General features: G+C 48.7%; 2 protein-coding genes across 3 annotated transcripts in view; one reads left to right on the forward strand and one right to left on the reverse strand.

Annotated features, from left to right (window-relative positions):
• PGBD5 (piggyBac transposable element derived 5) overlaps positions 1–16141 on the forward strand; it is a 122069-nt gene extending 105928 nt beyond the window's left edge. Inside the window, exon 8 of one of the 2 annotated variants that reach the window (XM_043477175.1) lies at positions 16122–16141. The gene's annotated coding sequence lies outside the window, so the exon portion shown is untranslated. Of the gene's footprint in view, positions 1–11558; positions 11683–16121 lie in introns of those variants that run through there. The other variant, XM_043477174.1, reaches the window with a different exon arrangement.
• Positions 16142–16840: 699 nt separating this feature from the next.
• GALNT2 (polypeptide N-acetylgalactosaminyltransferase 2) overlaps positions 16841–19888 on the reverse strand; it is a 176412-nt gene continuing 173364 nt past the window's right edge. The window contains exon 16 of the mRNA XM_043477172.1: positions 16841–19301. Within this exon, the coding sequence (XP_043333107.1) occupies positions 19146–19301 (156 nt within the window). The 3' untranslated portion in view covers positions 16841–19145. The remainder of the gene's footprint in view (positions 19302–19888) is intronic.

The raw sequence follows: 19888 nt of genomic DNA on the forward strand, positions 1-19888 counted from the left end.
TGGGCTCCGCAGGGTACCCCAGCACCCTTTGGAAGTTTCCAGAGGGCTGCCCAGAGTTCTCTGCGTGTCCCCTGTGTGTCCCTGCAGCCTCAGCAGGGCAGCCTGCAGCATCTCAGGAAGCCTCTCCCCACCGTAGTGATCATGGTGGAGCAGGAACAGAAGACAGGATGCTGCGGGGCCTGGCTGTCCGGGCCAGAGAGACCCGACCACAGCGTAGCCCTGCGGAAGTGAGAAGGAAGGGGTTTCCTGTGAACCCTGGATCCTGCCGAGGGGCCCTGGGGGTCCTGTGCAGGGTGATCCATGGCTGGGGCGGCCTCTGAGGCTGCAGGGCTGCAGGCTGGGCACAGGCTCCGCCCTGAATGTGCCCAATGCCTCTGTGGGCCTCGGTCTCTGGGAATAAAGGACCTGCCTGACTTCTTTACGGAGACCACCATGATGACATCCGGGTGTGACACATGGGCCCTGCTGCCCCTGTTAATGACCCTGGGTTTGGTCGGTGGAGGGACAATTCCAGTAACAGTGGAGGTCAGCCCTGTCCCAGGCCTCCTGCTCGCAGGCCTGAGGCCTGGAATGCGCCAGCCTCCCTGGAAGCAGAAGGTCAGGTAAAGGATGGAACAGGAGGGCATGTTCCAGGAAGAGGTCGATCTTTCTAGTGTGAAAAGTGAGACCCCCTAAAAGATGAGATCCCAGCCATGCAGGAGTCCATGTTCCCTCTTTTTCCAAGTCATGCACCCCACCTCCAAGCAGCAGCAGAACCCAGTGGAGACAGACAGTCCAGCTCCAAGTGGGGTGAAGGGAACCAAGGGATTACAGGTCCAAGGGATGTGGGGAGGGGGATGACATCCAGGGGCAGAGTCCCTGTACCAGGGGATCCTTGTCTTAGGAGCAGAACAGGTTTAGGAACCCAGTCCGGAGTGCCCCACCCCCAGCTCTGCAGGGGTTCCTTTCTTCTAAACCTGTATGTTTCACCAGACAGCCCTGCTTGTGGAGTACCCCCTTCCTTTTAGTAACAGGGAACACTTGCTACTAAAAGATTCACTTGTGTGCACATCTCAGAGCACAGAGAAGGTGCTCAAAAGATGGAGATGGATAGAGGATGCCCAGGCGGCCCAAAGCTGACTGTGGATGTGCAGGTGCTTTCAGAAGAGGGACTGCCTCCAAAAGGCTTTCACTTGGTGTTAGGACTGAGTTCTCCCAAGCTACCCCCAGAGTGCACAGCAGGAAACGGGAGGCTCCGGGGTGCCTCCCCCGCAGCTGCACCAGTGTGCATCTCACAGATGCCCGAGGGCTCCGGTTTCTCCACATCTTTGACAACACTTGCTGTCTTTGCTTTTTGATAGTAATGATTCTAACAGTATGAGGTCTCATTGTGGTTTTAATTTCCATTTTGCTGATGATTGCAATGTTAGCTTCCTCCCCTTACCCTTCCCCCCATGAAAGAATGAAGGAAAGATGCTCAGTCGGTCTGACTCTTTGCAAACCCATGGCCTGTCCATGGAATTCTCCAGGCAAGAATACTGGGGTGGGTTGCTATTCCCTTCTCCAGGGGATCTTCCTGACCCAGGGATCGAATCCGAGTATCCTGCATTGCAGGCAGATTCTTTACCATCCGAGCTACAGTCGCCCCGTACCTGTTGGCTATTTGTATGTCTTCTTTGGAGAAATTAAAAATAGAACGACCACATGATCCAGCAATTTTGCTTCTCGGTATTTATCCAAAAGAATTGAAATGAAGATCTTGAAATGACATTAACACTCCCATGATGATTGTAGCACTGTTCACAACAGCCAAGATGTGGAAACAGCCTAATGTCCCCTGACAGATGATTGGATAAAGACAATGTGGACTATGCATTGTTGATGAAAAATGAATCAATGGCTAATCTAAGAAAGAAATGGAGATTTTTATTCAAACCAACATGAGGATTATAACCCAGGAGACGGTCTATCAGAGAGCTCTGAGGACTGTTTCCCCTGTTAGAAGGAAACACAGTTGTACACATTTTTGAGACAAAGGATCACATGTCATGGTAACATATGGACAGTTGACATAGTCCAACCAGGTGAGCTCAGGTCATCATGACACCTTACAGGATTGATGATCTCCTGAAGACTGACCCTGATGGTGCCAGGAGGAAATTGCTTTTTCTTGGCAAGCAGGCTTCTAAAGGATGTGGTTAATGAATAATGCAGACGCACCATGCATGCTAAAGAGGGTGGGGGCCCAGTTGGGGAGAGTGAGAATTTTATGTTTAAATTTTTTCTTGTCCTGCTTTCAAAATAATTTTTGTTTCATCAACATAAGATGGAATGTTAGTGTTAGAAAAGAAGGATATTCTGCAACAGTGCAAACGTGGCTGAACTTTGAGGACCTTATGCTTAGTGGAAAAGGTCAGTTTTTATTCCAGTCCCAAAGAAGGGCAATGCCAAAGAATGCTCAAACTACTGCACAACTGGGCTCATCTCACATGCTAGCAAGGTAATCCTCAAAAGCCTTCAAGCTAGGCTTCAACAGTACATGAACTGAGAACTTCCAGATGTACAAGCTGGGTTTAGAAAAGGCAGAGGAACCAGAGATCAAATTGCCAACAACCACTAGATCATAGAAAAAGCAAGGGGATTCCAGAAAAACATCTACTTTTGCTTTATTGACTATGCCATAGCCTTTGACTGTGTGGATCACAACAAAATGGAAAATTCTTAAAGAGATAGGAATATCAGACCACCTGACCTGCCTCTTGAGAAACCTATATGCAGATCAGGAAGCAACAGTTAGAACTGGACATGGAGCAACAGACTGGTTCCAAATAGGAAAAGGAGTACGTCAAGGCTGTATATTGTCACCCTGCTTATTTAACTTATGTGCAGAGTACATCATGAGAAATGCTGGCCTGGATGAAGCACAAGCTGGAATCAAGATTGCTGGGAGAAATATCAACAACCTCAAATATGCAGATGATCCCACCCTTTTGGCAGAGAGAGAGGAACTAAAGAGCCTCTTGATGAAAGTGAAAGAGGAGAGTGAAAAAGTTGGCTTACAACTCAACATTCAGAAAACTAAGATCATGGCATCTGGTCCCATCACTTCATGGCCAATAGAAGGGGAAAAGTGGAAGCAGTGACAGATTTTCTTTTCTTGGGCTCCAAAATCACTGCAGATGGTGACTGTAGCCATGAAATTAAAAGATGCTTGCTCCTTGGAAGAAAAGCTATGACCAACCTAGAAATGTATTAAAAAGCAGAGGCATTACTTTGCCAACAAAGGTCCATCTAGTGAAAGCTATGGCTTTTCCAGGAGTCATGTACAGATGTGACAGTTGGACTATAAGGAAGGCTGAGCCCAAAGAATTAATGCTTTTGAATTGTGGTGCTGGAGAAGACTCTTGAGGGTTCAAACCAGTCAATCCTAAAGGAAATCAACACTGAATATTCATTGGAAGGACTGATGCTGAAGTTGAAACTCCAATACTTTGGCCACCTGATGCAAAGAGCCAACTCATTGGAAAAGACCCCGATGCTGGGAAAGATTGAAGAGCAGTAGAAGGAGGAGACAGAGGATGAGATGGCTGAGTGGCATGACCAACATAATGGACATGAGTTTGAACAAACTCTGGGAGATGGTGAAGAACAGGGAAGCCTGGCGTGCTGCAGTCCATGGGGTCACAAAGAGTTGGACGTGACTTAGTGACTGAACAGTAAGAAAAAAGCTTAGTGACATAAGCCAGACACAGCAAGGCAGACTGAACTTGTAGGAGATGGTTCCCCACAGCCTGGGGCAGGGTGGAAGGGTTCAGGCCCAACGTGGCAGGCAGCCTCGAGCACCCTCATTCCTGACGCCCTGGGACCTGCACACGAGATTTCTTCACAACACGTGATGCTCAAGCTTGAAGCTGAAAAAAAACCCCACATTTTACATTTATTTTTTTCTGATTGAAGTTCAGAGGGTGGAAGGGGGGCTTCAGTCCCTGAGTCTCCCAGGAGCTCAGCCACCAGTCAGTGGTCCCCCAGCACCTCCCTCTCCCCAGGCTTTCCCCCTACCTCAGAGGAAGGAGGGGAGGAGGTCGGCGGGACTTCCTGACCCAGAAAGTGGGGTCTGTTAATACAGACTCAATTGGCTGGAACTGATGCTTTATTGCTTAGAACAACTAATTTGAGAACACCCTCACCTGCACCCTTTTCAGGCATCTCTTGAACAGGGGGCCCTGGGATCCTCTCTGCACCCCAACGTCCCTTACATGGAATCCAAACCTCTCCAAGCCCAGAGGCTGTTCATTTCTCTTCCTAAAATTGCATTCACTCACTAGCACCAAGGAGCCCCCTTTCCTGCTGCTGGCCCTCCATGGATCCTTTCAAGACCACAATCAAACTGTGGCCAGCACCCCTCTGGGGACCAGTGGACTAGCGGGTGTTGTTGGGTCACCCTCCCAGGGAACACCCTCACTGTAGTAACAGCCTATTAGACTGGGTCCTCATGGAAGGGGCAGCAGGGAGACTCATGACCACCCCCCTCAAGGATTTCCTGGAATTGTGTGTATGCCACCTTTCATGGCAGATAGAAATTACAGTAGCAGGTAGAGTTAAGGCTGCTAGTCAGCTGACCTTGAGATGGCAAGATTGTCCTGGGTCATCTGGGTGGGGTGGTGTAATCACAGGAGCCTTTCCCAAGTGCATTCACAGAGGAGTATGTGACTATGGAAGACTCTGAGAGGAACCGCTGCCAGCTTTGAAGATGGAAGTGACCAAAAGCCATGGAATATAGATAAGCTCCAGGAAGAAGCTGGGGAAGGCATGAAAATGGAATCTTCCCCCAGAGCCTCCAGAAAGGAAACTGACCCCACAGACGCCTTGGTTTTAGCTCAGTGAGACCTGCGCCAGACTTCTGCACCAGGACAGGGAGACAGCATGTCTGTATCATCTAAGCCACCTAGCTGGAGGGAATTTGTTACAGCAACCACAGGAAACGACTAGAGTGGGGACTTGAGGCCCAAGAGTGCTTTTGAGGGCAGTTGGGACATTTGGGGCTTTCTCAATAAATATGAGGGCTTCCCAGGTAGTACTAGTGGTAAAGAACGTCCTGCCAATGCAGGAGACCTAAGAGACCTGGGTTTGGTCCCTGGGTTGGGAAGATCCCCTGGAGGAGGGCACAGCATCCCACTCTAGTATTCTTGCCTGGAGAATCACATGGACAGAGGAGCCTGTTGGGCTGCAGTCCACAGGGTCACAAAGAGTCAACCATGACTGAAGTGACTTAGCATGCACGCATGCAATAAATATGGCGTTGACAGGTATTCAGCATATTATTTCTGTGGCCTCTCGGAAGAGCAGAATGAGCAGGTTTTAATGGAAGAAGCTGGAATCGGGGGATGGGTCACAGGAGGGCATCTGGCTTTGTGGTCTCCAAATACACAGAGGTCAGCATGGGTACTGCCTTCTGTGCTTCCAGTGCAGCATGCGAGCTCCAACTTCTCCTTGTGGTTGGGAGGAGAGTGAGCAAAGTGACGTTTAAACAGAACTGTTCAGGGTAAAGCTACGTGACATGGATATTGTCTCAGGTGAAGCCTTTGGACTGAGCCCACCTGACTTTATCTGTCACCTAAACAAAGGATGGTAGCACAGGACAGGTGACCTGTGACCTGGTATAGGAAGAGCCCGGACCTTAAAATGCAGCCTGCTGGGACAGAGGTGCATGCCAGGCTGGAGGCACAGATGGCAGTTTGGAAGAGCCTGGAAGATGGATCTCTCTCCAGGTTTTGAACCACCTGGCCCAGGGCCCCTCCAGTCTTTCCAACTCTGCACCATTTCCCCTAGGCTGACCCTGCATTTAGGGAGGTGGAGGCAGGGCCTGGCGTTATGTTGACCGGCCACATGCCTGCAAGACGAAGTGGTTCTCATGGGATAAGAGAAAACTGGGCCTTTGAGGCAGGACCTTTGAACTGAAGCCAAGCTCTGTTGCTCACTGCGGTTGCAAATAAATTATGGATCCTCCTTGACCCCTCAGTTCATCCTCTTTTATGGAAAGATGAAGAACTACCTCACAGTGTGACTGTAAGGGTCTGGTCACAACACCCAGTGACTAGCTGAGTGTTTCCCAGGTGCCAGCCCCTGCCAGGCTCTTGATCTGCATTATCAAACAGGATAGGGTCTAGGGAAATGCTCTGGAAAGCACTGTGTTCTTCTCCTGGGGCTGCCGTAGCAAATTACTAAAATACAGGTGGCTTAAAATGACAGAAACGTATTCTCTCACAACTCTGGAGGCCACAGGTCTGAAGCCAAGATGTTGGCAGAGCTACACTCCCTCCAGGGTCTCTGAGGAGAGTCTGTTCTTTGCCTCTTCTAACTGCTGTTGATGGCTGGCAGCCCTTGGCCAGCGGTCACAACACTCAGTTTCTGCCTCTGCCTTCATTTTACCTTTTCTTCCATGTGTGGCAACACTCCCCTGCCTCTCTCTTTTTAAAAACAATTGTTGACAAAGTCATATATATATATATATATATATATATATATATATGCTTTCCTCGTAGCTCAGTTGGTAAAGAATCTGCCTGCAGTGCAGGAGACCTGGGTTCAATTCTTGGGTCAGGAAGATCCCCTGGAGAAGGAAACGGCAACCCACTCCAGTATTCTTGCCTGGAGAATCCCATGGACAAAGGAGCCTGGTAGGCTACAGTCCATGGGGTCACAAGAGTCGGACACGCCTTAGTGACTAAACTACTACTGTTTAATTAATTTACTTATTTTTGGCTGCACTGGGCCTTCACTGCTGTGTGCAGGCTTGCAGCGAGCGGGGCGACTCTCCAGCTGCAGTGAGTGGGCTCCAGAGCACATGTGCAGCAGTTGTGGGGCAAAGGCGTTGTTGCTTTGCAGCAGGTGGGATCTACCCAGACCAGGGATCGAACCTGTGTACCCTACATTGGCAGGTGGATTCTTTACTACTAGGTCACAAGGGAATCTCCTGCTTCTCTTTTATAAGGACATTTGTTATTGGATTTAGGGCCCTCTTGGACAATCTAGGGCCATCTCTCCATATCATGATCCTTAAGTTAATCACAACTGCAGAGACCTCTTTTCTTTATGAGGTGTTGGTCCTTTATTGGACTGGAACCTGGTGGTTCAGAGTCGACGATGAGAGAGTGAAAGAAGGAAAGAGGCCAATATTCCCTGGGTTACGCAGCTGGCTTTTCGCTCCAGGGAATCAGCCAGAAATAGAGATAGAGAAAGAGAGAGAGAGAGAAAGAAAGAAAGGCAGACACGGGGACCAGAGCTCTGATGGAGCAAAGGTATTTTAATCAACATGGTGTAGGCATATATACTGTCTTACAAGGTAGTTATTCTCAGCAAAGATAAAGATTAAAATTCCAGACTTACAAAACACAAGGCAATCCCTATTAAAGAGAGAAGAGGGTACTTGTCACCATAATGAGAAACTAACAAAGGAAATGCCTGGATTCCTCAGCCCCAGGAAAGGCTGCCTCTCCTCTTAATTCCTGAATATTCAGGAATTAATAAGGGCCAGAGGATTCCTGACAATGAGGTAACATTTACAGGCTCCAGAAATTAGGAATTGGGACCTAATATCTTTGCGTGGCCACTATTCAGCCAGCCTACGACAGTCCATCCTCTGGTCCCTAAAGATTCATGTCCATCCCAACTGCAAAATATAGTCACCTAGTTCCAACATCCCCCAAAGTCTCAACCCATTCAGTATCAATTCAAGCTGAAAATCTCATTTAAATCTCATCAGCTCAAAAGTTTTCAGTTAAAACATCTAAATCAGATATCAGTAAGACAATGGAAGTCAACCATCCTGGGGGAAAATAGCTCTCCTCTGCACCTGTGAAACTAGAAAATAAATTATTGATTCCCAAAATACAAATGGTGGGGCAGGCACAGAATAACAGTTATAGAAATTCTCATTCCAAAACGTGGAAAGGGGGGCCACCAATCCAAAGTCCTTTGGAAGCTCAGCAGAGCAGCTTCCATTAGGGTCAAGGTCTGGGAGTCGTCCTCTGGGGCTTGAGGGTCTATCCTCTGGTCTGTGGCTCAGACACCAGGGATTAGGATCTATTATCTTTGAAGGAAAGTGAAAGTGTTCATCACTCATTCGTGCCCCACTCTTTGCAACCCCACAGACTTGAGCCCGCCAGGCTGCTCTGTCTGTGGGATTCTGCAGGCAAGAATACTGGAGTGGGTTGCCATTCCCTTCTCCAGGGGATCTCCCTGACTCAGAGATTGAACCAAGGTCTCCTGCATTGCAGGCAGATTCTTTACTATCTGAGCCACTAGGGAAGTCTAAAAGCCTACAGCACCCGGTATTCCCGGGCGGTCTCCCGTCCAAGTACTAACCAGGCTTGGACCCTGCTTAGCTTCTGAGATCAGCTGAGTTTGGGCATGTTTGGGGTGGTTTGGCCGTAGTGGTTATTATCGACTCTGCTGCTAGTACCATACTGGTGTCAGTTGTTCAAAGTGTGTTTTCTCATAAGAGTGTGTTAGAATATAATTTAGCACAATTGCATTCTACTAGTAGACAATTCTGACTGATGATCATCATACAGGCTGCCTGGGCCTCACTGCACCAAACTTTTCCCTTTTTCCTTTCTGGCCTGGGGGTCAGCTTGAGGACAGCCATTCATGCTGGTTGTTTTTTTGTTTTTTTTTTCCATCCTGTGCAAAGGCCTCAGCAAATGCAACCACCCCAGCCCTCCGCAGGCCCCCTTGCATTCTGAGGAGCAGGGTGGGGAGGAGGTACTCTCGTTTCTTTGAGCGGCCACCTGTTGGTTCATAGCAACCTGTAAGGCAAATTGGTTTGCACAGGGAAGTGACCGCTGAGCTGGGTGCCCAGCCCTGCCGAGCCACCAAGTCTGAGCTCTTCCATCACCTTGGCCCCCGGAGAGGGGACTATCCCAGGAGGAATCCCACAGATTCCTCTTGGGAGGTCCTGTCCACAATGTCCCCCTCACCCCCATGGTGCCTTGGAAGGACCCAGACGTCACATGTTCTGAAGAAGCCAGCCAAGTCCCTGCAGAGCAGGAAAGAGGCAGGTTGGGATGTGGCCTTGTGGTGTGAACGTTCCTGGGAATAGCAGGCCCTCCTCCCAATCACAGATCCATCTCCTCTGTTCAGCTACTGGGACACCAGGTGTCCGGAGCCCGCAGGTGTGACTGGAGCTGTTCCCCACGTTCGTGTTCCCCGTCCCCCTGCTCACCTCCCTCCTCTCTAGATTTCTCTCCAGCTGTCTGGTGCTGCCCAGCGCCCCCGTAGCCTCTTCTGGGGGCCTCCTCAGAACCCGTCTGTCTGTGTCCTCAGAGCCCGGGGCCTAATCTGGATTCAAGCCTGGTGTCTGGCTTAGCCCATGTGTAACGAGAATCGTGTGTTTTCCTAACAGGAAAATGCCTCAATAACAAACGTCTTAGGAAGAAGCCTTCACTAGCCTCCTGGAGAGAAGGGCTCTTCCTTTCCACAGTGACGGGTGACTCACAGAAAGAGCCCTGGGCCAGGCGTTGGCAGAGTCTCTAAGGACCCCCATGGCCCCATCTTGTGATTGAATAGAGGTCTGGCTCTTCTGCAGGAGTCCGCCCACTCTGGCTGCCTATGAGGCTGTCATCTGGTTATCAAGGGAGCTTGGTGAGTGATTAGTTGATGCTCAAATTAAAAAGCAGTGTGGTCTTCCCTTCGGTAAGATTCTTGTATCCATTGAGAGATGGATTTTCATGCGAATGCTGCAGGTGGTGTGACAGACTGCTGGGCAATGGTAGTCTGAGGTGAAGGGATCGTCTGAAGTCTGTCAGTCCCATCACCGGGCAACCTCTCATGGAAGAGCTGACTTTGGACCCTGGCCACCGGAATGCAGACACAGACCTTGCCACCTGGTCCTTCATCAATGGTGTGATCACAGGCATATTGGAGACCCTCCCTGCCACCACAGGCTTCTAAATGTAGAGAAGGCCCTCACCATCTGGATCCTCTGTCTCTGGGGCTAACTTAGTTAAAATAAAAGGAAGCAGTGGTGAAAGACCATGTTAGGGAGGAAAAGTCTGAGTTTTATTGAGAGAGATGCAGCTAATAAAATTCAGGTCAGGTATGTGAGACTCAAGCTGCAGGTCTGAGCAGCTCCTTCCCCAAAACTATCTTCATGAAAAGAGACTTAACAGACAAGAGCATTTCTCACTGGCAGCTCTGCCCCTCACCCTCCCTGGATGACAGCCATCATCCTCTCAGGAGCCCTGCTGTCCCAGGAAGAGGGGGGCATGGTGGATGTTTCCCAGAGTGGGGGTCAGGCTGGCCAACAAGCCCAGGGCCTCAGGAACCCTCCTCCTCCACTTCCCCACACACTCCTTGTAGCCTGGAGCACAGGGGTAAAGGCGGCCTGTATACAGGGACAGAGGGACATGTGGGGAGTTCCAGCTGCAGGGCTTGTTGGAGCAGCCAGCATCCCGGTTGGGTCCTCACTGCTTCCCCTAAAGAACTGGCCCAAAGCCCATACAGTTCCTTATGGTGCTGATACCAGTAACCAACTCAGCGATCAGCAGAGACCAAAGGAAGAATCTGCACTCAAGTGCTTTCTTTAAACACATCTTTCAGTTCTAGTCCATCCTCCTTCCAGGAAGGTGGTGGAAGTGGGCCTATCTTAGTTTATTTATCACCAAACTCCCTGATCCAGGAGAGGAAGATCAGGGCTGGTTAGAAGGTTGGAGTCACACAGACCTTCTCTCACAGTTCAGGAACCAGTGTTAGCCTCAAGCCAGTGCCCAGGAGCCACTTGGGGCTGGATTCTTCAGTCCCTGCTTGGATCAAGCCGTTTTTTTGCCCCCAAGAAGCTAGTTGTCCATGTTTGAATACTTTTTGCAAGTCTTATTCAATTTATCACCTACTTTGATCTTTAGCGTAAGTTGTGTCACTCAAGGCCTCTGACCCTAAGGATTCCAAGTTGAAATCACAAAATGCAGACCTATCATATGAAGTCCCTCTGAGTCCCAGATGAGGCAAGTGGTTTCCTATGAAGCAGGCTGGAGCAAAGGCACAGCAGGAGAATCACACTGTCCTATCCTCTCCCCATTTTCCTGATGAGAAAACAGAGCAGAGAGGTTGAAACACCAAGATCATATAATCAGTGCTCAAGCTGGAGCCCATGAAGCTGGCCATACAGCAGTCTGGCTCCAGAATCCACAATCTAAACACCACCCTCGACCGCTCCACAAGGCCACCAGAGGATGCAGCAGCCAGCATTTACATGAGGACGTGTGGGACGTTCCACCATCTGACAAGGGCTGCAAGCTAGTCATGGTCTGAACCAAGGGGTGTGCTTCTCACAGTGTGGTCCTAGGAACCACTGGGAGAGTTTGTTGGAAATGCAGATTCTCAGAGAATTAGCAGTTTGGAGCGTGGGGGCCCAAGAGATTCCAATGCCCTGAAGTTTGAAAAGCTGGTCCAGTTCACAATGATCCAATTCACAAAAGCCAGCCACAATGATTCTTCCTTGGGAAACCCTGCGGACACAGCAATGCTTGCCTCACTGGTCTTGGACTGGTGTGACATCAATTTTTTGTTTGTTTGTTTTTCAGCTCCCAGAGGAATTGAAATATGTGGCAAGATTTGAGAATTACACATGTCATACAAAGGGCAGGATTTTGAAGTCTGAGAACTGGGCTCAAATGATTTCTCTGCTGATCACTGAGTGACCGCTACATGACTCAACTCTTAAACATTCAGTGTTCCACTTTGCTCATCTGCTGTGGGGTGGGTAGAAGTGAGGATTGAAGGAGAGCACTCATAAGGCAGTGAGCACGGTTTCCGGCCACCCACAGGCCCCATCTTTCAATCAGCAGCCTCCCCAGGCTCCCCAACTGGTGCCCAAGCACTCTGAGAGTGTTGGAAGGAGAGCTGGGATGCTGGGGGTTCATCACAGGTTATGACGTTAAAGAAGTTGTCTAGTGCTGAGGGTTGACCCTGCAGACGTGTGTACTCTAGGACATCTGGTTTGGAACTGGTGGGAGACCAGTCTGAGCTGCACATGGGTTTGGGAATTCATGAGGGCAAAAGCCTGAATTAGTCTTCCAGAGCTGCTACAACAAAGAAGAGTGGTGGGGAAGGCATAGGATAGACATTCCCTTTCCAAAAGGGAGACATTGGAAAGAAGAAAGTGGTAACAGTGCAAAGGAAGTCTAAAACCTTCCATTAGAAAGACAAACTCCATTAGACTATAAAGGTTAAGAACAATCCTCTTTGATACTACAAAGAAAGAAAATTACAGGCCAATATCTTTGATAAATATAGATGCAAAAATCCTCAACAAAATATTAACAAGTTCAACAATATATAAAAGAGGTCATACACCATGATCAAGTAGGGTTTATCCTAGAGATGCAAGGATGCTTCAATATCCTCAAATTAATCATTGTGATACATATACCACATTAACAAAAGCAAGGATAAAAATCACATGATTATCTCAAAAGACACTGAAAAAACATTTGACAAAATTCCATTCAAAATAAAACCTCTGATCATAGTTGGTATAGAGGGAACATCTATAAGTTGTGTCTGACTCTTCTGCAACCTCATGGACTCCTCTGTCCATGGGATTTCCCAGGCAAGAATACTGGAGAGTGGGTTCCCATTCCCTTCTCTGGGGGATCTTCCTGACCCAGGGATTGAACCTGGGTGAGGATTCTTTAGCATTGAGCCACCAGGAAAACCCCAGAGGGAACATGTCTCAACATCATAAAAGTCACCTATGACAAACCCACAGTTAATATTATACTCAACAGTGAAAAGCTGAAAGCCTTTCCTCTAAAATTAGAAATAAGATAGGATGCACACTCTTGCCACTTCTATGATGCATAGCATCAAAAATCTTAGCCACAGCAATGAGAAAAGAAAGAAAGAAAAAAAGGTATTCAAATTGGAAAGGAAGAAGTAAATCTATCACTATTTGCAGATGATATGATGCTATATATAGAAAACACTAAATAAAGCCTTCACCGAAAAATTTTTTGAGCTAATAAATCAATTCAGTAAAGTTGCAGGATACAAGGATTAATATATAGAAATCTGTTGCTTTCCTATACATTAATAATGAACTATCAGAAAAGGAATTCAAGGAAACAATCCCATTTACAATTGCAGCAAAAAGAATAGAATACAAAGGGATAAACTTAACCAAGGAAGTGAAAGACCTATACTCTGAAAAGTATAAAATATTGATTTTATAATATCAAATTGATGAAACTGAATGATACAAAGAAATCACAAAAGTATCCCATATTCTTGGATTGGAAGAATTAATATTGTCGAAATGTCTATTCTACCCAAAGCAATCCACAGATGTAATGCAATCCATATCAAAGTACCCATTACATTTTTCACATAAATAGAATGAATAATTCTAAAATTTATATGGAAACTTAAAAACCCTGAATAACCAAAGCAAACTTGAGAAAAAAAACAAAGCTGGACTTATCACACTTCCTGACTTCAGACTATACTACAAAGCTACAGCAATCAAAATAGTATGTTTCTGGCACAAACACAGACACATAGATCAATGGAATAGAATAGAGAGCCCGGAAATAAACCCATGCACTTACGGTCAGTTAATCTATGACAAAGAAGGCAAGAATATACAATGAAGAAAAAATAGTCTCTTCAATACTTGGTGTTGGGAAAACTGGACAGCTACATCTAAAAGAATGAAATTAGAACAATTTTCTCACACCATATACAAAAATAAACTGAAAATGTGCTAAAGACCTAAATGTAAGACTGGAAACTATAAAACTCCTAGAAGAAAACACATGCAGAACACTCTTTGACAGAAATTGTGACAATATTTTTAAGGATCTGTCTCCTTAGGCAAAGGCGACAAAAGAAACAATAAACAAATGTGACCTAATTAAACTTAAAAATTTTTGCCCAGCAAAGGAAACCATTGACAAAATGAAAAGACAACCTACTGAATGGGAGAAAATATTTGCAAATGATATGACCAACAAGAAGTAAATATCCCAAATATATAAACAGCTCATACAACTCAGTATCAAAAACAAAACAAAACTAACTTGAATAAACAAATGAGAAAAGGGAACTTCAGTACACTGTTGGCGGGAGTGTAAACTGATGCAACCACTATGGGAAAACAGAATGGGGTTCCCTCAAAAAACAAAAAGAGAACTACCACATAATCTAGCGATCTAGCTCCTGGGTATATGTCTGAAAAAAACAAAAACACTAATTCAAAAAGATACAAGTACCCCGTGTTCATAGCAGAATTATTTATAATTACCAAGATATGAACTTGGAGAAGGAAGTGGCAACCAACTCGAGTATTCTCGCCTAGAAAATTCCATGGACAGAGGAGCCTGGTGGATGGGAGTCCATGCGGTCACAAAAATTGGACATGACTTAGCAAATGAGCACACACACACCAAGATATGGAACCAACCTGTGTCCATCAACGGAAGAATGGACAAAGAAAATGTGGTGTTCTATACAGAATACTACTCAGCCATAAAAAAGAATGAAATTTTACTTCTGCTTCATTGAATATGCTAAAGCCTTTGACTGTGTGGACATGAGCGTGCACTATTTAACACATTAAGAAACACATACTATAAAAATATTTTGATAACCGTATCATTAGTTGTCTTGGTGATCTCAAGACATGAGTCTCACTCACTTGAAAACAAAGGGGCCCCACATTGCCAGCAGACACCAGAGGACCAGGGTGAAGCCTCCTCTTATGACGGATGCAGGAACCTGTGACCGTGTGGCCACCCTGCCCATCCAGCTGCTTCCAGAATTCTTCTAGGGATGACAAGTGTGGTGGGCGCTGTGTTTGCCTGAGCAACTGCCCCTCCCTGTCCTCCTGGCCAGCAGATCTGCCCAGGAGTGAGGATGGTGGTGCTGGGAGGTGACTGCTGCCCACTGCCCAGGCACATGAACACTTGCTTTTCACTGAGTGCCTTTCTGGATCTAGGTGGGAGCTGGCAGGGGGTGGTCAGGCAGAAAGCAATTTGTTCACAATGATATCAAGTCCCAGGATCAACTTGGAACTCTCACCCTGGGGCTTCTCGTTTTACGAGATAATAAATGTTTCTTAATTTACATTGCATGTAGTTGGGATTTCTGACATTCTTAACGGAAAGTGCTTCAATAGAGAAGTCTGTACAATTCAAGAGCACCATGGACAGTTAATTTCTGGAAGCTCTTCAGAAACCCGCACCGTTCTGAGTTCCCATGTCTTGGCTCTCGATGGAGGACCCTCCCCCTAGCCACCCCAAAGATTCTCTCCATTACCTTCAGGAGGCCAGGGCCTTTCTAAGACTCAATCTATTTCCCTAACTGTGTTCAGTGTGGTTCACAATCTGATGGCTCTGGATGTAACCTGGGGCGGGGACCAGTGATGGTCTTTTCTGCAGCCTCCGCCCAGCATCCAGGCTGGGCCCACAGGTGCCCAGGCAGGGGCTGCTGGGCGAATATGTCTGACTACTTCTTTTGTAAATAGGATGTTTATCATATCCAGGTACACATAATACATAAATCAAATACATATATATTGTATCATCAGTAAGTTGCTCAGGAATATATAAGAACATCTGTGAAGAGAATCTTCTTCTTTTAGGAGAGTCCATGGACAGAAGAGGGCATGTGAATGTTTTATTTTTCTGGCTGAATGTTTCTCAGAATGTGAAACATATTGCAGAATCTAATTGGGATAAGATGAGTTGGGATAAGTACTTTGCTCTATTTTTGCAAATCTGACCCTCCCGGCTCCAGCCCATGGCTCGTATAGCTCCCTTCTCCCCAGAAATGGCCTCCACCACTGACCAGACTTACTCAATCTTGTGTCTAAATACCGTACCTGGAGCCTGCTGGACACTCTGCTTATTCCCTTTTTCCAGCATTTAACGTTTCCTCCCCTCCTAGGTCTTCAGGGTATCAGTGCAACATAGTTTTTCAGAAAATATTTACTGGATGAATGAACTTTTCCCTGCAGCTAAAGCAGGAAACACCCATACACACACACACACACACACACACACAAACGCATGCATGCACACATGATTCCTAAAGGCCCCTAATGTATACTGCACAATTATGCTAAGAGAGCTCTTTTTGTTTCTCAGATGGCAGGGGAGCAAATTTTGGTTGCCTCAATTAATGGAGAAAGACGATGCAGAACGGGGCCTTCAGAAAGTTCAAAGCACTCACTGGTGAATCTTTTCAGCCTCCCCAACCTCACTGCAAATTGCTAAAGAACTGGCAATGTTGTGTTTCCGTGACACACCTGTGGGGCTGCTCAAAGGCTGAGGATGAGAGGGAAGAACCCAGCCAGCCTGGAATGGAAGTGGAGAGCCCAGGTAACTGGTGAATAGTACAAGGATTTAAAATACTGTAAAAGCTGTGATGACATCAGCCCCTTACCCCTCCCCTGCCCTCTGTAGAGGGCAGGCTCTGGGCCTCAGTGCCCGAGGCTGACTGGTGAGTACTTAGAGTGGTGTGACCTTGGGCAGATTAGCCTGTGACCTTGAGGAGGCTCATGGCTTCAAGAATCAGCTTCCCAAACCAACTGTAAAACGCAGCCCAAAATACTATCCCCCCAGGTGACTGAAGAGACAATTAGGATGTATTTAAGTGCTCCACATGGGGCCTGGCACACAAATGGTAATGGTCATTATTACAAATAAGAATAAATGTCAAAAGGTGAATGCATTTTAAGAGTGTGATAAGAAATGGTACTTGAGCAGCACCCCTACCCCACCCAAGACAGACCATAATCACAGTCCCCAAACATCGGTCTCATCCATCCGATAAAGACCAAGAGTGACTGCAGCCGCCAGCAGGGTGTATCTATAAAGTATCTTCTCTTTATTTAAGTTAACAATTTTCAAGGATGGTTTCCATCTATAAAATGGACAAAGTACAAGCTCTGTACAGCAGTTCTTTTTAAAAATCAACTGGAAAAAAATTACCAAACTATATTTGGAATCTGCAAAACATACTCACAGACACCATCATTTTAGCTTTTATGAAGACACAACAAGGACCAGCACAGAGAAGACAGCTAATTTTGCCACGCTTTGCTCAAAGGGCTCTTAGGAAAGAAACTTGACTTGTGGAAATGGGAGCGGGAGGGTGGGCAGTCCCAATGACGGACAAGCAATGCAGCCACAGGAGAGTCACTTTGGCGCACTGCGTCATGTAAACAGGGCTCACCCCAGAGAGCCCTCCCCGCCCACCTCTGCTCACAGCGCCCACACCATCCACGGCTACCACCCCGGCCAGTCAGCAATGGGGAGTGGCCCCCAGTGACCAGGGGACCCATCCTGATGTGACCAAGCTTGGTGAGACCTCTGGGTGGGGGGCAGGTGTGTGGGCCAAAGATTTGTCAAGAATCTGATGACAATTTGCTTCACTTGAAAGCCAAATTTAATTTCCATCCATGGGGCTTTTTTTTTTCCTAACAGTAGTAGTAGCCTGACCATGGATCCCAAGGGCTGGGTGACTGCTTCCTGGCCCACCTGCAGTCAGCAGCCTTGCACAGGTATCCAGGACTCAGCCCAAGAGCTTACCGGTGGTCAAGATCAGCCTCCGAAGATAGAGGTGTGCAGAGTTAATCCAACCATGGCCTCCCTGTCTGCTGAAAATACACCTGGTTGGTTGGCAGGGGGCAAAAATGCACAGGACAAAGTCACCCAGCCAGGCCTCCAGGCCTGAGCACACTGTCACGAAGCAAACCCACGTGGGGCTTTTGCAGTGGAGGGAGAAAGACCAACCTCCCCTTTCCTAGAAGAAACAGGCAGGAAGGAGCTGCACCTGGCAGACTGTCTACCTGGCAGAACCCTTTGGGGCCACTTCTCTGTGACCACCCAGTCCCTCCAGAGGGGCCAGGACATGTGCCCGTGCGACGCCTCATCGTGTCTGGGCACCTGTGCGCTGAAGCGTTGGGCCAGGGAGCGCAGGAAGACAGGAGGGCAGTAATCCTGGGAGTGACTGGGGCGCCCTCCTGTGGGCGCTGCAGCTGGGCCACTGCTGAGTGTGAGCCCCTCAGAGGCCAGGAGGGCTCTGCGGGGCCAGGCCAGGGGTCAGGGCAGTGCTCAGGCCTCTTCCTGCTTGACTTTTAGTTTACAACTGGCTCGTGTTTTATGCTGACACAAGCCTCCTTCCTAAGCCACAAAGCTCCTGTTTGTACCCTGAATCCTCAGTGTCAACGAGCAGGTGTTCACTTTTCCTAATTCTTGACCCAAAGGTCCTGAGGCAGGCGGGACAGGGCCCAGCGCACCTGGGCCCTCACACGGAGCCCCATGCTGCCTGTGACAGCTTCCCACCATCACTGGGAGCTGGGAGATTGTTTTTTACTCACTTTATCCTTAGAGAAAAGAAATTTAATTTACAGAGACCCAAAGCAATATCTGTCTAAATAAGTAACCCGTCCAGGGTTTACAGACACCAAGGGCACAAAAAGTGGATTTCAACACACAGCGTGACTCCCAGCTGAAGCCAGACCGAGATGCCGGGGTGGGGGCCTCCGAGCAGCGCTAGCCTCCGGGGAGTGGAGGGGGGACCGCGCAGCGGGCGCGGGGGCACCACCTCACCTATAAGGCTCTGGGGGCAACGGGAGCCCCTTCCTCCCGCCGGCCCCTCCTCCTCACGGCTATGATGGGCTTTGTGGAGAATTTACAAGATGAGGATGACTTACAGAAACCATAGGAACTGACCGTACATTCTCTCCTCATATATCTGGGTTTAGTGTCCACCGTGGAAAAGTTCATATCCAAAGAGAGCAGGTACACCACGTGGAAGCGGTCTGCGCTGGTAAGACAGTTGGGAGGCAGGGCGGGGGGAACGCCGAGGCCGTGGCCGGGGTGGACCCCGCACGGGACGTCTGGGTCCGGGCGGAGGCAGGAGAGGCCGCCTCGCTGTGCGACAGGGCGCGGCTCGGAGCTCCGCAGCAGCGCTGGGCGGGCGGGGCGCAGGGCCGCGGAGGGCGCGGCAGCTCCTTCTCCTCGCCGCCTGCACCGCGCTGAGGTCTCCCGACCGGCAGACCATGATGGAATACTGAGGTATATAGTTTCTCGGAAAGTTTCAGAAACAGACTTGATGACGTGCTCGCCGCCGGGTGGCCGGGCGCGGGCAGACGGGAGGCCCCACTACGGCTGCAGGTTGAGCGAGAACTTCCACTGCTGCGACAGCGCCGGCCCGCACACCTCCACGCTCAGGCCGCCTGTCTTGGCCGCGCGGCTGTCCAGGCACAGGTTGCTGCCCACATGCCGCAGCTTGGAATTGCCCTCGATCTGCTCCCATTTCTGCAAAAGACAGGAGGACACTTTCCAACACGGCTGCCGACAGGGGAGGGCGCGGGGGTCTGCTCTCCGGGTCTGCCGGCTCCGCTCAGGGCAAGGTCTCTGACTACAACGGACAGGAGGTCACGGCAGTACTGGGGCAGAACAGATGTCTCTGAGGGCCTAGAAGAGACCAGCGCTCTCCACTGGGCTTGCAGCTCAAACCTCTTCTCTGGAGACCGCTTTCCTGCCCCATCCTTCCCCTTCTTTGCGTGTCTCCTCATCCAAGCCCTGGGCTCAGGGTCCTTGTTCCTTAGTCTTAACAAGGACCACACAGGAGGATTTCCGGAAGGGCCTTTGTGTTCATTCACAAGGAGGGCCTCATCTGAGGGTATTTCCCCCGAGGAAGGAGCCACAGGACCCAGGCTGGCTCCAGGAGGGCCCAGGCCGCCCCGGCTGTTGAAGGCAGCTCTGCCCAGGCCCGGGGCCGGTCACCTCCGAGTGCCCACTTACACGCAGCCAAGTGTGAGGGAAGGGGATGCCGGTATGGATGGAATGCTGTGCTGGGGAGCCCACTTCTCCACCATCTGTGGTCTTACCCTCTCCACCTT

The sequence above is a fragment of the Cervus canadensis genome, chromosome 8 (assembly GCF_019320065.1).
Source record: "Cervus canadensis isolate Bull #8, Minnesota chromosome 8, ASM1932006v1, whole genome shotgun sequence".
NCBI lineage: Eukaryota > Metazoa > Chordata > Mammalia > Artiodactyla > Cervidae > Cervus > Cervus canadensis.